This window comes from Zeugodacus cucurbitae, chromosome 5 (assembly GCF_028554725.1).
Source record: "Zeugodacus cucurbitae isolate PBARC_wt_2022May chromosome 5, idZeuCucr1.2, whole genome shotgun sequence".
Lineage (NCBI taxonomy): Eukaryota > Metazoa > Arthropoda > Insecta > Diptera > Tephritidae > Zeugodacus > Zeugodacus cucurbitae.
In genome coordinates, this window is record NC_071670.1 from 8,821,219 (window position 1) to 8,838,326 (window position 17,108).

A 17,108-nucleotide genomic window follows, 5' to 3' on the forward strand; every position below is an offset into this window, starting at 1 on the left:
GCTGCAATGAGCGGCGCCGCCATCGGACATGCAGCTGTGACAATGACAGACGTGCAACAAGAGCGAGTGGTAGCCACGCAGGCTGTGATATGTAAATGCGAATTGTTCTTTTTTTATATTAATTTTAGTAAAAATCACATCCGATATGTACTGCTTAGTAAGTCAATTATGCTTAATTTTATCACACCCGATTTGTAAGTCACAGCTGCCTAGACGCGAGAACTCAGTGTTTGGCCCGGCCGAACTTGACGACGTTTTCACCTACTTTGTATATGTTGGCGTGTAATTTTGCCAATTAATCGTAAAGAGCTTTATTTACAACAATGGTGTCTTTGGTGACCCCCACTGAAATTTTCCGCCAAACATTTTCGTAGAATATTTTAATCCTTAAATGTCCTTTTTTAAAGGATATTTTTTGATTTTCTCGAAAAAAGGGTCAAATTGACCCATAAAGAAACCAGTTAGAGGGTTAAGATCTTCCACAAAAATAATCCTCATACAATTCCACAATACAACTCTGACCATAAGAATTCTCTCAGACATTAACTTACAACATTTTTTTCATATAGTATAATGCTCCCATCGACCAAAAAATGAAAACTTTGACCCACTGTAAAAAAAAACTCAGACGTGCTGGACCATAAGTTTGTTCTACAAAAATGATCTACTCAATATACCCTTTCAGAATTATGGGGTCGCTATTCTGTTCCAAAAATGCTGTTGGACAGTGTTACCAAGTTCTTTCTTGGGTCATAAGTTATAGCGTTATCTTTATCTCTTTTCCGAAATAAGCTATCTATGTATGGGTGTATATTCATCCATCATCATCTTGTTTCAAATGTTGTCTCTCAGCAATGGTACATATTTTCGTACTAATCATGGCTTTCCTGCTTATTGTTGCTATTTCTGTTATTGCCTCTTACTTGGTATTTTCTGTTTTATTGTGACAGGATATGCACATTGTGAATGTTAAAATAATTTGTAACATCTACTTCGAAACGTGCGTTCGCTGCCGAAACATTTCTCCCTCATATACCTATATGTACATATAATACTTATATACTACATAAGCGCCTTATAAAGTTCCTGCACGTAAAGAAAAATTCTTAACCGAACTAATTTTATAAAAGCATATTTTGATCTACATAAGTGCGTACTTGCATATATATGAGCATAATCGAGTGTTATTTGGTTTGCATGTGTGTTTGTGTCGTTGTCTTCGTTTGCCTACTCATGTCTTTTTCGCTGTACTTCAATTTTTGCTGTAAAAGTTTTTCGTTATTGATTTGAAAGTATCGCAAAGTTATTTCACTTCTCTGGCTATACAAATACAGTATTCAAGTATGTACATATATATGTACATCTGCGTGTGTGTATTCTCACTCATTTACTTTTGTACATTTGTTTTTGTACTTTCGAAACTCTGACTTTTTCATGTGACTGCAATTCTTGAGTTCAAAAAATTATTAAATTGCATGTTATTGGAATATTACAAAAACGTAACCAATATTCATGATTGCTAAAACAGAAAAGGAAAATATAAAAAAGTACAACGAAGTACAATCAGAGGTGAGTTGTTGGAAAATTTTAGGTGAGATTTCCAAAATCTTAATAAAAATTAAAAAAAAAAATCTAACATTTTTGGTTTTTGAAAATTTATATTAAGCAAATGAATTTTTATTAATGATATTCAAATATTTTATATTATTTTATAATATTTATATTGAAAATGAAATAAAAACCATACATTTATTTTAAGTGGTGAGCAAAATTTTATGTGCATAATTAAAACTTGGAGATATAACATCGAAATATTTAAATTTATCATAGGAGATTTCAAAGCTTGAAATTTATTGAAGCGAAATTTTTTAAGAAATATTTTTTTTTATACTTAGTAAAAATTAATATTTTTTCTGTTATAATTTATAATTTTTTTTAAAACAAATACCATTTTTTTAACAAAAGTTAAAATGTTTAAAATTTTGTATAAATACATATTATTAAATTCTTTTTAATATTAAAAATTGAATTTTTTCAAGTGCACGCCGTGATAGCATATCATGGTAGTTGTCAATTCCAATTACACACACCGTTCGCAGCTTGAGACTCAATAATTTGAAAAGTTATAAAGTTTTGCAGTGTTAAAAGAAATGCACACACCCACACACATACATACAAAGATACTTTGAGTGTGAGTGACAAAATCCTCTTGGAATGAGAGTGTTGATACATACATATATGTGTATGTATCTATATATGTTCTCTTTTTTGAACATTAAAAGTTTCGCAAAAAAATTATGTGCAAAAGTTTAATTTGACTTGAAGACTCTTAACGCGTTGTCAATATGTCATGTTTTTCTCTATGATATTGCTCATTTTTTAAGGAAATTGAAAAGTTTTGGTTTAGATAAATAATAATAGGACAGACTTTAGACTGTAAATTTGTGAGTTAGATTGTTATTTGTCTATGTTTTTGCTTGGTTGGTTGTGTTATCACAATTTTGAAGTGGTTTGAAATGTTGGGGTACTATTTCTCCTAATATCTTGTCTTCAGAAATTTTTGTGTATTTCATTTTAATCGAAATTTATCTTAATGAGCTTTTGAACTGCTGGAGAGCTTCCTTCATATCGGAAACCTCAAATCCAATTAGAAAAAAATATGACAAAATCAGTGCTGTACCCAAAGAAAGCTCCTTAAAGCTTTTTAATGTTTTATAAAGCTCTTCAGCTCTGGTTATCCAGCTAGTTTACTTGGATCAGTTAGGACTTATCAGTTAGGACTTATCTCCATAAATAATCTATAATTTATATAGCTGTTGTGAGACTTTATAGGTCTTACCGTTTCTGCCTTTAGATACCAGTTTCAAGTTAAGTCGATCGCAAACCTGGATTTATTTAATCTCCTCGGAATTTTATTTTTAATAGACACAAACTTTACACTTCGTCTGTGATATTCTTCTTTCTTCGTTTTGGTTGGTTTATTAGGCGTAGCAAAGTAAGAAATACCAATTCGAACTCCTTTATGGTGAGGTTAAGCTCATAAAGTCTATGTTCCTGTTAACAGGTTGGAGAAATGTCCTCACTATAAATTCAGAGTACATCGAATGACTTATAACTTGGTAGATATTTATACTAATCTTAGTCTCCTACCTCATATTAGTATAAGTAGTTCGAGTTCTTCTATAAATATGGAGAGTCCGCAACATTCCAATTTCGTTTGCTATTTTCTCAAAAGAACTCGGTTCGAACTTCCTCTAAATCGTGTGTATTTCCTTCAAGGGTTAGGTATACCTCGGTCTTTAGTAGGCCGGTGTCGTTCCAACTTCTTGTGGTTGTATTTTAGAATTAGCTTTAACTGAACCAGTGACTTCACTTTATCAATACTTTCGAACAACTCGCATGGATTAACATTTTTGACATGGTTCAAAAAATGTGGAACTATCCTTCCACTATATCCAGCTATATTTAGTGTACTAGAAAGTAGTGTAGTGTGAGAGCCTTCTAAATGCAATATGTTTATCGAGGTCAAACAAAGTTGTAAAGCATGTTAACATCTTTTGTTGAAAAGCTCGATCTCTTACCGGCTTTTAGTAGTTTTCATTAAATGTTAGCTGTTCATCAAATCTGTTTTTGTTACCACTAAGTTTCTGCAAAGCTTTGCTTTTCTTTTTGGTTTATACTGACTATGTAATATATGGGGATTTTGTTGTCGTTGTTGTTTTTTAATGTTTATTAATCAATTCATGTTGCATTATTTAATACCCACGTTGCATGCAATAATCTACCACTCAACACTCTCCTTCATGTGTGCATATATGGTACTCCGATGGTGCCGGACAATGTTTTGCACCAGAGCTCCAGCTGCTTGTCGCATTTTAAATGCATTTCTTTGTTGAATATAAAGTGGGCAATGGGCGTAGATGACCTGTAATGCAGAGAAGTGGTCATGTGGGTGGGACCGTGAAGCGGATTCAGGGCGGTTTGCTGGTGTTTATTTATGCAGCTTGCATATCAGTCGCTTATTCGTCAAGACCGCGCGCAAAACGTTGCAACATGCATACATTTAATGTAATCACTTTGTTGCATACGATAATTCTCTAGCACAATCACTGTAGTCATAGAAAGTTGGCTCCGTTTCGCTGTCACTATTCACTTAATTTTCATACATGCTGACCATCATCAATCATTTGGTGGTGCCACATCGGAGCGTTTTATATTATGAAAATATTGTATAGTGGTATATGTGTGTATGTGAAAATGTATTTTTGGAAATTCCTTCCTTTACTGGATTAGATTTTCTTTTTATAGTTGAGTACATTTAAAATTCACAAACTATATTAAAAGAGCCGCTATAGCATGATCCACTTGTAGACTCAAATTTTTTTGGAATGATTCTCTATAACTCTAAAACCCCAGTAATGAATACTCGGTGATATGTATTCCAGTAATTTAGAAATTATTGTTTATTAAGGAAATTTTAGTATATCCCCGAATCCACGAAATGTAATAAATGATTACTTTGTGATTTGTTTCTCATAATTTGAGAAAATTTTCAAAATTTAGTATTAATTAGTAGTAATTAATATATAACATTCAGTACGTGTTAAAGATTGAGTGAATATTAACAATTACAAACCGAAGAAAGTTTGGACTGAGTTATTATTATGTACTAATGTAACTAGCCTTTACTCGATTGAAGTGCTGATTTAGATCGATTTACCATACAAAATAAAAATTAAATTTTTGTACAATAATTTTTAATCGATTTGTAAGTAATACTACTCGACGCTAGATGTTGATGCTGGAACTAATGATTGTGGTTATTGAGAAAATAGCAATCAGCTGCTCCAACTTAAAAACTTCTTATGAAAATCATAAACAAAAATGTATAACAGCTGTTCGATTATTTAGTAGCCGGCAGTGTGAAGGCAAAAACTGGTTTCTCAATTAAAATTTTATTTAATCAATTAATTTGGCTGTGCGAAAAGGCTATTAGTTTTGCATATCTCTTCTTAATTATTGACTGACTCACAGAATTATAAGAAACGTTTGATCATGAGTAAGTCGCTAGTATTTAAAAGATGTTAAGTAATTGATAATAACTAATCAGATATAAATTAACAAGTCTGTAAAGGTTTTCAGCATTCATACTCATAAATCAAAAGATGCAATAAAATTTCCTTACTTGTTATCAATCTACTGTATTCATTACTATAGAAGTGACTTTAATATCAGTAATCATCGTCACGCTTACGTAATATACCAATAATAATTAATTGTGCCATATTAATTGATCAGATCCAACTAATTAGACATCAAAATATTAATATGTCGCAGCAGACAGTAAACATTAATATAAAATAATAAGCTATCAACGCTCAGCCTCAAATTAAAATTATAGTAAACAAAAATAAATTATAATTGCACGATAGTTGTTATTTTGTGCTAATAAAAATTTAAATTTATTATAATTATTATTTGTAATCAGTATGTGCATAAATTAATATTAATGAACAATTCATTGGATGATTACCATGATTAATTTAATCAAATGCAATTTGTAACTGTCATTACATACTAATCAACAACAATTAATATGTACAACTCGGTAAACATTTGAGTATAATCAATTAAATTCTTAAGAAAAATTGAAGTAAGGAAATGTCTCATATAATCTCTAATCTCTTCTAATTTTAATAATTAAATATTATTACTTAAGAATTGTTTCTCTTATCGTTGGATTTATACTATTTTTTTTATTAAAAAACAAGTAATCGCAGTAATCACTACTTTGCATTCAATGCTTGTTAATTGTGGTAATTTAAACAAAGGATAAGTAAAGCAGTGTTGGAAATATACTGAATGTTCAAAAAAGAAATAGTAATAGTAATCATTACCTACCATTAAATGTAATCATTACTACAGTTGGGGAAATTAAGTAAAAATAACGTAAAGGAGCTTTTCGAATTGCTAATTTTAAAACTAATTAAATAAAAAGTAGTTATAATTGTAAACATGTAGTAAGCAATATCTTGAATTAAATGTAATAATTACTAAAAAGTTGCAAAGTTAGTTTCAACCAATTTATTCAAGTTCAATGTAATGTTCTGAACTGATATACATACTATCAAGTCTTTAACTACTTTAAAAACATATATATTTTTATTTGTATTTTCAGCTTTTTTATCTATATTTTTTGCTTTCTTATTTGTTATATCCTTGCAGACTCCGTTGCACTCCGTTAACTGCATTTTATTTGCCTACACTTTTATTTACTTTATTTTTATTTATAATCTGGTTTTCACTTCCATACCCATTTCCGTTACGGTAGAAAAAATAAAAAAAGAAATAACAAGTAAGGAAGGGCTAAGTGTAACCGAACATTTTATACTCTCCCAATTTATTTATTTAACTAAATTAATTTTATATAATACACAATTTGACCCACATATTCGTCATATATATTGCATAAAGTCAATTGAAAGTCTTCATGTTGCACCGATATCGATATATGGGGACTTGAAAACCTATGGTCCGATTTTGGCGATTTTTAGAATGGGGCTGCCACACTATAAACGTAGTATTTGGGCAAAGTTCTGCACCGATATCTTCACTAGGGCTTACTTTTTATATTGTAAAGTAAACGATTCAGATCGTCTTCAAAGTTCTGGTATATAGGAAGTTCCTGAGATATGGTTTTTGTAAAAAATCTGAGTGCAGCTTCTATTTAGTGTTTCTGACGTTTTTCGTTAGTAAGTTAACCCACTTTTAGTAATTTTCAACTTAACCTTTGTATGGGAGGTGGGTGTGATATTATCCGATTTCCTCCATTTTTAGACTATATAAGGAAATTCCTAAAAAAACGACTTCTGGAGTTCCCTTCATATAGCTTTGGTAGTGTACGAGATATGTACCAAAAACTTAGTAGGGTGGGGCCACGCCCACTTCTACAAAAAAATTACATCCAAATATGCCACTTCATAGTGCGATCCTTTGTACCAAATTTTATTTCCATAGCTTTATTTATAGCTTAGTTATGGCACTTTATGTGTTTTCGATTTTTGCCATATTGTGGGCGTGGCAGTGGTCCGATTTTGCCCATCTTCGATAGCAACCTTTATATGGTGCTTAGAAATAAGTGTGCCAAGTTTCATCAAGATATCTTTATTTTTACTCAAGTTACAGCTTGCACAGACGGACAGACAGACATCCGGATTTGAACTCCACTCTTCACCCTGATCACTTTGGTATATATAACCCTATATCTAACTCGTTTAGCTTTGGGTCTTACAAACAACCGTTATGTGAACAAAACTATATTACTCTCTTTGCAACATGTTGCGAGAGTATAAAAATTCTGATTTCTGTCGCTTACCTTGTGTGTATATAGTAAAAATATATACATATTGAAATGTATTTTTATATTTTTTATCAAAGACATTTTAGTTTCTATCGTTTTTATTTCTTTCTTTTTGTTTTACATATCTGAAGACTTTCGTGCCGCATTATTTGCATTCGTATCCTTCCAGCACCGATTTTGCCTATGTGATTTACTCATGACCTGCTTGTTCCAAGGGTGTGGAGTCGTATTTGTTTGCATTTCCCTGTATTAGATGTGACTATCTGTGTTTCTATTATTGTTATTTGTCGAAGCAATCGATTACGTGCCCACCAGCTGTCATTTCCAATACCTTTGCTACCATACAACCCTTCCCACTCTTTCCATGGTACATACTGAGCAGATTTGTTTGGTAGCAGGTCTACTATTTACTCTATATTGGAAAATATAACTAGGATATATCGATATATAATATTATAAATATATACTTTGAAGTATCAGTGGATATCTTCCTTATGCCTTTGTTCTATTACAGTGTTTGCTTTCATTTATTTATATTTTAATGTATGTATATGCTCTGTAAATATCAATCTATAAAGAATACAGCAAATATTCAGTAAATTTCCAACAACATCAACTATGGACACAAGCTTTCAATTTTCTTTGGTCAACAACAGTATTTCCATCATCTCGTTAATATGTGCCGCGAAATACTATATATAAAGCTATTTCGTTCATCTATGGTGAATATGCTTCTACTTCTCAACAGTGTTATGCTAAGAAATTTTTATATTACTTTCTCTTTTCAATAAAAAAACGCCATTAACTTCTATTATATTATTCAAAGTCTCTCACATTTTTTATTCGAACACACTCATTTAGTCCGCCAAGAAATAATCATCATACGGCACATCTTTGAAGAATTTCTTCAACAACTCTTTCACTTTATTTCCCAATGCCTCGTTGATAATCGGCGTCAGATCATCACTGAGTAACCGCCAGTTGTCGTTCAATACCTGGAGCATGCTCTCAGAGAGCGTTTTGTCGCCATTAAAGAGGTTTGTCATGTCAGTGTGAACCCTAGAAAAGAGAGATATGAGAGAGAGAGAACGAACAATAGAGGAATAATTGTCAAAATTCTGTTAAATATTCAAATTTATATTGAAGATTACAATAGAGTGGTCCGATGGCTAGAGAAATTAAATCAAGGTTAATAATATCTAACTTACTTATCCATTTGAGTTTCGAGTTTGATAGTATCAGCAGACAAATAAATTTTACCATTACGCTCCTCCACTTTGAGTGTGGTCGAAAAGCGGGTTTTTACATTGTCCAACACCATAGTGAGTTCACCTTCACCTCTAATAGGCAACACAAGTATATTGCCATTGATCTTATATTTCGACTTGATAGTGATACGCGGATTGAAATTTTGCGTGACGACTTTCATTGGTTTACTGAGATCTTTGCTGAAGCCTCTAGAGGTGAAAGATATTGATATTATATTTTCCGAGCACAATGCACTTCTCTCTCCCAACTTACTTGATCGATGTAACGCGCGCCTTCGTATAATTATGTATCTCAACATCGTTCATTATCAAGTCAACTTTTAAAGCACTATTTTTATCGCCCAACATTTCGATCTTATCCAACTTCAACGGCTCCAAAGCTGGTATATCCCTTTCAGGCACACCTGTGGCAGCTTTCTTAAACAACTTGTGCGCCTGCTCGATCATACATTTTTCATCGACAAAGTGGCATTTCGTAATGGGTTCAGCTGGAAAAAAGCGAAAAGTAGTTTGGTTAGTTCCATGTCGACGAAAAACGACTTTTAATCAAATAACGTCGAAAAAAAGACACAAATATTTCTGTCCTGTAAAAAAAAAATATTGGACATAGATAGATACTGAAATCACATAAATATTATATCTTCTTTTATAGCGAGTTCCGGGATCAGTACCAAATACCGAGGTTCGAAATTTATGTCTCAGAGTAAATAGTTCCGGTTAAAGAGAGACTCTTGGTTCTTTATCGGTTTAATTTATGACTTTTATCGGTTTCATTTGATTGACTGAAGTCACTTTACACTTAATCTTTGGCATAACTGAAAGTTCTTTGATGGCTATCTAAATCGACGTCATTTCGCCACGAACTTTCCGAAACCCCACATTGCAAAAAGAGTCCGCGAAGGTCTAATAATTAATCCAAATGCGGTGTTTCGCGGTGGATTTGCTTATCCTCGAACGTCGTGGGAGAGGATCACTATTTATATATTTATTCTATTTAATCTTCATGTTTAAGATAATATGCACAATTCCACAAAATTTCATCCGCTTCACAACCGTTACTTACGAAATTCGAACGCGAAAATGCACGACTGCATAGAAATCGCCGCCGCCAAGGTCAATAAAACTAGTTTTTGATTCGAACCGAATTTGGTATTTAGACCCATTTTATACACTGTTAACCGCTATCTATCACAAATTCACTTAATACCGTTAGTTTCACTCATTTAGTATACTCGCGCACGTTACAACGACAACTGACAGAAGATACTTAGTGAAGCTCAATTTATAAAACTACTAAAAAGTGAACTTTGAGTGATCATGAGTTTGAATAGTACAATTATGGAAAATTAAAATTAATTTTACAATAATAGCAATGAAAACAAGTATTTACAGCTAAAACGTGCTAGTAAAATTGATGTTTATTGAGTTTCGATTTTAATTGCTCCTAAATGATGTTTCACGCGGTGGTTTAATTACGTTGATTTTATTTTAAATTTTCGAATAAATTATATTTTTATTTCTCTCATTGAATTTACAGTTGTAAGTTCGTCGATAAATAGAGGTATTCTAGTGAATTATTGCAATACAAGGTATTAAATTACTTCATGCAAATTGAACATATTACCTGACTTCTCTTTTGAACACATTTCAATAAAGCTTGCCCCTGTTTGTGAGTTATTTAATGCTTTATAGAACTTGACGTCAGGTGATGAGAAAGTGTAAATCAAGTCAGTAATTTTTATACTCTCGCAACAAAAGTTGCTAAGAGAGTATTATAGTTTTGTTCACATAACGGTTGTTTGTAAGTCATAAAACTAAACGAGTTAGATATAGGGTTATATATATCAAAATGATCAGGATGACGAGACGAGTTGAAATCCGGATGTCTGTCTGTCCGTCTGCCCTTGCAACGGATAACTTGAGTAAAAATTGAGATATCTTAACGAAACTTGGAACACGTATTCCTTGGCACCCTGAGGAGGTTGCAAAATGGGCAAAATCGGATCATTGCCACGTCCACAAATCGGCGAAAACCAAAAACCTATAAAGTATTATAACTAAGCCATAAATAAAGTTATAAAAGTAAAATTTGGAATAAAGGATCGCACTAAGAAGGGGCATATTTGGATGTAATTTTTTTGGAGAAGTGGGAGTGGCCCCGCCCCCAAATCGGTTATTTGTATATATCTCGTAAACCAATAAAGCTGTATAAACCAAATTTACTGCAGTTGGTTCTCCTACATACCCCAACACACACCATGAAAATAGTTGACATCGGATCATAACCACGCCCACCTCCTATACAAAGGTTAGGTTAAAAATTTCTAAAAGTGGGTTAACTCACTAACGAAAAACGTCAGAAACACTAAATTTCACAGAAATAATAGCAGAAAGAAGCTGCACTGAGATTTTTTTACAAAATGGAAAATGGGCGTGGCATCGCCCACTTATGGGTCAAAAACCACATCTCAGGAACTACTCGACAGATTTCAATGAAATTCGGTATATAATATTTTCTTGACACCCTGAAAAATGGACGAAATCGGTTCACAACCACGACAACTTCTCATATAAATCATTTTTGAATTTCATCTTATTCCTTCACTTTATAATATATACATAAGGAACCAATGAAGATAGCGAAATAAAACTTTACACAAATACTGTATCTGTATGATCTGTGGCATCACTTGTGAAAAAATTGTCCAAATTAGACTATAACTTTTCAATGCCCCGAATATCGAATATGAAGAACTCAGTGCCCCATGGTAACTTTTCACCGAAAATTTCGGTAAATCTCTCAGGTATCTTAATTTAATTCAGAGGAAATATATTTCTTCTAATTGTGTGTCTCTGTACCAGAATAGGTTAAAATCGGGTCATAACTTCCCTTATATATGAATATATGAGAATACCTAATTATAGGATTTTCAAAAATACGATGAGCTTAATAGCTTATAAATCGGTTAATATGTGAAATATATTTATTCCGAATATATGGGTCAAATTTGCGAGAGTATAAAATGTTCAGTTGCACCCGAACTTAGCCTTTCCTTACATGTTATTTTTCATTTTATACTATTACATATCAGTATTTACTATACGTTACGTAATCATTTTGTAATGGGTAATCTGGTCGCACTGCGTCACTAATTTTCAAAACAGGTTTGCTTGTAATTTACTTGCTTGCTGTAATAATATATCTACTCAAAGAACAAACAACAATATGTTATTATTATTTTTAATTATTTTTTAATTGTATTAATTGAAATATATTGCGTACCATCACTTTTTCAATTTAAAACTCAAACACCAAAACTTCACGACTGTTTATGAAAAGTTAGCCCGTTGAAAAAAGTAGAGAATAGAAATTTATTAGCACTACGGAATTAAAAAATCAGTCTCTTAAAACGAAATTCAAAAACTCTTGCTCTCTAAAAGCTGCAAATAAAACGGCGACGGTTCGCAATTTCACATAAAACAACAACGTTTAAGATCCAAAATAATTTAAAAAAATTGCTTGCTTCTTTGAATTTATCAACTGATTCTAGTTAATTTGTTAGTTTTCATGATATAGCATTTTTATACCCTCCACTAATGATCTGATACCAAACAGGAATTAAAAAAAAAACAACAAATCACAATTGAGAAACCGCATTCAAAATTTAAAAGCAATTATGGAAGAGTAAGAGTTCAGCGATGAGAGATCAATTCGAAACGATAATAAGAATAGATAACGAAAATTTAAGGGGGAAAATTAAAAATATTCAGATATAAGATGTGTAATATGATGATAGATCAAAGATGAACGAGAGAGAGAGATCGTAGATCAAGGACAAAATATAATAAAAGTTGAAAGGATAATAAGAGATGAGATGCAAACAGAAACTGGACATCATGGAACAAAAAATCATTTAAGAATACAAAATATTAATTTATAATCAGAGATGTGCTTATAAGAGCACATAAATTGAAGATTAAAAGCAAAACTAACATTAATTAAACAAAATAAAGTGCGAGCAAAATATTGAATATTTAATAATAATCAATAAAGTTCATGTATGAAGAACGAATGTATATATTTCAGTAAAAAGTTCATATATCATACCATTTACTGGTTTCGATCGAAGATATATCATACCACTAAACACTAACAGCCGGTTTCACGAAATTTTTTAATTGAAAATTAAGTTCCATTTAATTTTAATTTTAATTTTTATTTAACTTTGCACTTAAGTTTACACCGTTTCACCATTATTGACATTTGGCATTAAAAAAATTAGGAGGCAGGGATGTTAGTAAGAAAAACAGCTGATTTATATAAACAAATAAATTGTATTTCTTTGTGAAAATGGTAAACATATGGGAATTCAGCTGATAGAAAAGCGTAACCATGGTTACATATGACAGTATTTAAATAATATTTAAATGGCAAAGCGTGACCATTTAAATAAAAATTAAGTCAAATGGTGAAACCGAAATTAATTATTTTTCACTTAAATTTGTTTCGTGAAACCGGCTGTAAGAGACACACACTATACACTAAGAGATTGAGGACAACATAGAAAATTTCGAAACAATAAGTTCAAAATCGAGTGTGTGCGAATATTAAAGAACAATTAATAATAATCAAGTCTCAAGAGCAAATCTGAAAGATCATCGATACAAGATAGGAAATCATAATCTCGAATATCTTGCTTTGAAATAAGTGATTGAAAGAATTTGAAGAAAAAAATCAATTGATTTAAACATAAAACGTGTATATCAAAGATGAGAGGACGGACTTGAAAAAAGGATAGTTTGAGTTCGAATTAAGTATCACGAACATATCTCAGCGACTAGAAAGTTGGAATATCATACCAGTAAATAAGATATCCAGACGATGATCCGATAAGATCAATAACGAATGATTAAAATGTTTAAATTAAAAATGTAATGATTAATTATCAAAAATAAAAAAAATAGTTATGACATAATTTTTATATTTAAGAAAATTAAAATAGTTCACTTGAAATTTTCGTAGCAAAAGTGAGAACTCGACCGACTTATGATAGTTAATAAAATTACGAGAGCACATACATATCCAATTCCCTTATGTAATGCAGGAAATCAGCCCACTGGTACATACTAAATATACTTGCTTACATGCATGTACCTAAATATAAGAATGAATGTGCGTGTGCTTTAAAGAGATGTTAGAACATATCAAATGTTACAAATCTGATCAATTATTTCCATTACATAGTTATATGCAATATTATAATTACCACGAGTGTAAACGGCAGTGAATGGGTGTAATGCAAAGTAGCTTGGTATATGTATATGTATGTGAACATATGTATGATTGTAAGTATGCGTACAGTTGTTCATCGTATTTGAAATTCACTTTGCTGCAAAGGAAGGCGAGGCAAATATTCATCCTTAGTTCAAGTGCATGTGTGTGGCAAGTGTGAGAGAGTCTTGGTGCATCTAATTTGAACAGTATGTGTATGTGTGTATGCTCAACTAAATACCGCCAATAATTAATATCCTCCGCGAAAGTTTTAATGAGCCGTGAATTGCTTAAATTTCAGTGAGCGCTCACTGAAGTTGAGAAATTATGTGAGCTTTGAGGTGATGCTTCTTCTAATTTATTGAAACTTAAGTTGCATAATTATATTTGATTAGCTTCGAAAAAGAGCATAAATCGTAAATTTCATCTCTCCTCCCCCACTCTCCTCCTTTTACAACCGGAGGAAAATTGAGATCTAGACACAAAAAGATACTTAGATCTGATCCCGAGAGTTAACGGAATGGTTTAAAGATTATATATACAAAGTTCACTTAAAAATGTTCGAATGGACTGACTCGAATGGCTGACTAAATGGCTGATCGAAAAATTATTGTTACTCTTTGATAGTCCAAGCGCAGCATGTGATTGAATAACTGCATATGTGATGTCAACAAAGGTAAGAAAGTTAAAATAAATTGTGTGGATTTAGAGATTGGTAGAGCTTTGAGGTCTGTTCAGGATGGAATTTAAGACAAGAGGCTCATATTTTCTTCCTCCCTTTAAAATTATAGTATACTGCCTTCCAAAGAACAATGTTGATTAAAACTAATATTCAGTAGTCTCCCATTTAATAGTAGTCCGGCAACGAATCTACAAACAACTGTGTAGCTGTTCTCTTTTCTTTAATTTCTTTTATTTTCCATCCCAATAAAGTCAAACTTTTTGCATACATTGAATTCAGCAGGATATTTAGGATATCAATGTTAATAGCTTTTCATTGAGTTGCCAGCTTGTCTTCCATCCGGTTCATCCGGTGTGTTCAACTTGGACCAGCTTAAATATGTTTCACTAAAGCAACTGCTCATACTTACATACATTCAAACTTACCGTTCACCCCAAGCTGTTCAAACTGGTCCTGTTCGTTTCAACGCTTATTATTTATTGCCAAATACAAAATATACTGACACTTATGTGCTTTCACCATATTTAGGATACAAAAGACTATCTGCACATCATACTCTGCTGTGGAGGGTATATCTATGTGTATATGCGTTGGGTAAGGTGTGCATTTGATAATGCTACTTCTTTTGGGATATTGTGTGGTTGCTCTTGGTTGCGTCACACAATTTATACAGATACACTTTAGGACGATACTAATTTTATTTATGTACACAAATATATTTGCATGCTCATATGTACAGATATAGTATTTCTTGTTGTTGTTGTACGGAGAAAAATATCACCGAATTGCTTGAAAAATATTTTCTTTAATATATGCATACTTTTTGCTCTTCCCTTTTTTACTCCTTCTTCTCGCCTGCACACAACTTCATTTGATTTGAAATACATAATATTTGTAGGTGTGTTTGTATTTTGTTGTTGTTGCTGAGTGCCCATTAATTTTGCTTTATAGATTTTTTGCAAATTCATGCAATGAAATTTCCTTAACTTGAGATATCCCGAATGCTGAGCGCCGAACAACACACTATACATTCATGTCTCTGAAGTGGAGCTTCACACAAACAAACACACATGCACCTACGATGACCGACCGTCCGACTCATTGATCGCATTGAAATGATGAAACACTTGATTTAATTTATATATTCTAAGCGTGAATGGCACAACTTTGTTATGCTTCTGTGTTGTTGCCCATATTGTTTGCTGTTGTCACCTACTTTTGTGTATTGACAGGAGATTTAACCATCGTTTACCGTATCGAAAACAGACCCATGAGTCATACTTCAATGAGATATTTATTAGCGTTAAACTATCGAAATGACCCAACTGTTAGACAACTAATACATGAGGCTTATAGATGCGTTTGACCAGAAAATAGCATTGTTGCCTTCTATACGGTGTGCAAATAGCTTATGATGGGTGGCTGTCAGGCACATATTAGTTTGTGATAGCTAAATTGGGTGTGAATTATTTAAGCATTCGTATAGGAAATGACAATTTATAGCCAAATGTTGGTAGGAGAGTTTGTGAAAGCTTTACGATAGGAACGGTTGTAGCATTCATAACTGCTTATGTGTTGACAGACAGCTCAGAAGAGGAATGTCTTGAGTGCGTGTCTGAAGCTCGGTAGATCGTGAATTAGATTATGATAGCGAAACCTCCCTACCGACTACATTTTCGACTTGATAAAGTCCCTCATAAAAGCAATCAAAGTTATTGGAATCAAGCACAAGAGTTTAGGATCGACTATTTCTCGGATACTCATGTAGATACCCAAGGAAATACCACTAAATATTAATCTACGCTCTCCTAAGGCTAGAGACTCAGTTGTTCTGTTTTACAAAAATCGGATCTTGGAGACTGCAATTTCCCGCGCTCCAAATCGTTGACTCCTTGACAGTCAGAAGGAAATAAGCAAAAGAAGAGATTATGAAATGGAAGCATACATACCGTCCATCAAAGAAGATGGCTCGTCGTCAGGACTGGAATACTATTTAGCCATTCTGTGCATGAAGTAACTAAAAAATATTATTTGTCCGTAGATCCAAACGTGGGGTTGTTCTGCTATGGCAAGCAATTTCGATAAACAGATTGAATAGTGCTGCCAAATTGACAGTCTTTAGCACGATAAAAATCCGGATTACTTACATCTACGTACGAATATGACCCGAATATAGTAGAGTTAGAAAGTCAGATCGATTTGCTTCTGCATAAGTCATGGTCTTTGTACCTTTCTCAATTTTTTCTATTACTTTTTATGGTTTCATTAGCTTTAGATTTTTAAACAAAGACCAGGTATCATCAATCAACTGAACTATGAGGCCATGCCTTTGCAGAGATCTCAATGTAATGAAAGCGATTTAAGTATGTCTAGAAGTCATTCCGGTCAACAATCTTTGTCCAAAATTGTTGATTCACTAATATGTCATCTAGTCTCCCAGAGTTTTTATTCTCTTTAAAAGACGGAGCTAACTTCGTCTCCTTAAAAACATTCTACTAGATGTTGACAACGATGGTGTAAGTAACT

The 17,108-nt window shown here is 32.5% G+C and overlaps 1 protein-coding gene across 2 annotated transcripts; it reads right to left on the bottom strand.

Moving 5' to 3' along the window:
• Positions 1-7,541: 7,541 nt before the first annotated feature.
• LOC128922221 (circadian clock-controlled protein daywake-like) lies at positions 7,542-9,907 on the bottom strand. 2 transcript variants are annotated; one of them, XM_054232020.1, is made up of 5 exons: positions 9,692-9,907; positions 8,882-9,116; positions 8,569-8,817; positions 8,195-8,419; positions 7,542-8,115 (listed from the first exon to the last, which is right to left on the bottom strand). In XM_054232020.1, exons 1-4 carry the CDS (start codon positions 9,789-9,791, stop codon positions 8,218-8,220), a joined length of 786 nt encoding a protein of 261 aa, XP_054087995.1. In that variant the 5' UTR covers positions 9,792-9,907; the 3' UTR covers positions 7,542-8,115; positions 8,195-8,217. The 2 variants fall into 2 exon arrangements, with proteins under 2 accessions (XP_054087995.1, XP_054087994.1); XM_054232019.1 differs by lacking the exon at positions 7,542-8,115 and having other exon boundaries at positions 8,162-8,419.
• Positions 9,908-17,108: the final 7,201 nt, after the last annotated feature.

Coding starts and splice junctions, on each gene's coding strand:
- LOC128922221 (XM_054232020.1), bottom strand. CDS start 9,791: ATGGGTCTAAATACCAAATTCGGTTCGAATCAAAAACTAGTTTTATTG. Junction 9,117..9,691: donor CATTTTCGCGTTCGAATTTC/GTAAGTAACGGT, acceptor GCTTTTTTCCAG/CTGAACCCATTACGAAATGC. Junction 8,818..8,881: donor GCGCGCGTTACATCGATCAA/GTAAGTTGGGAG, acceptor TTTCACCTCTAG/AGGCTTCAGCAAAGATCTCA.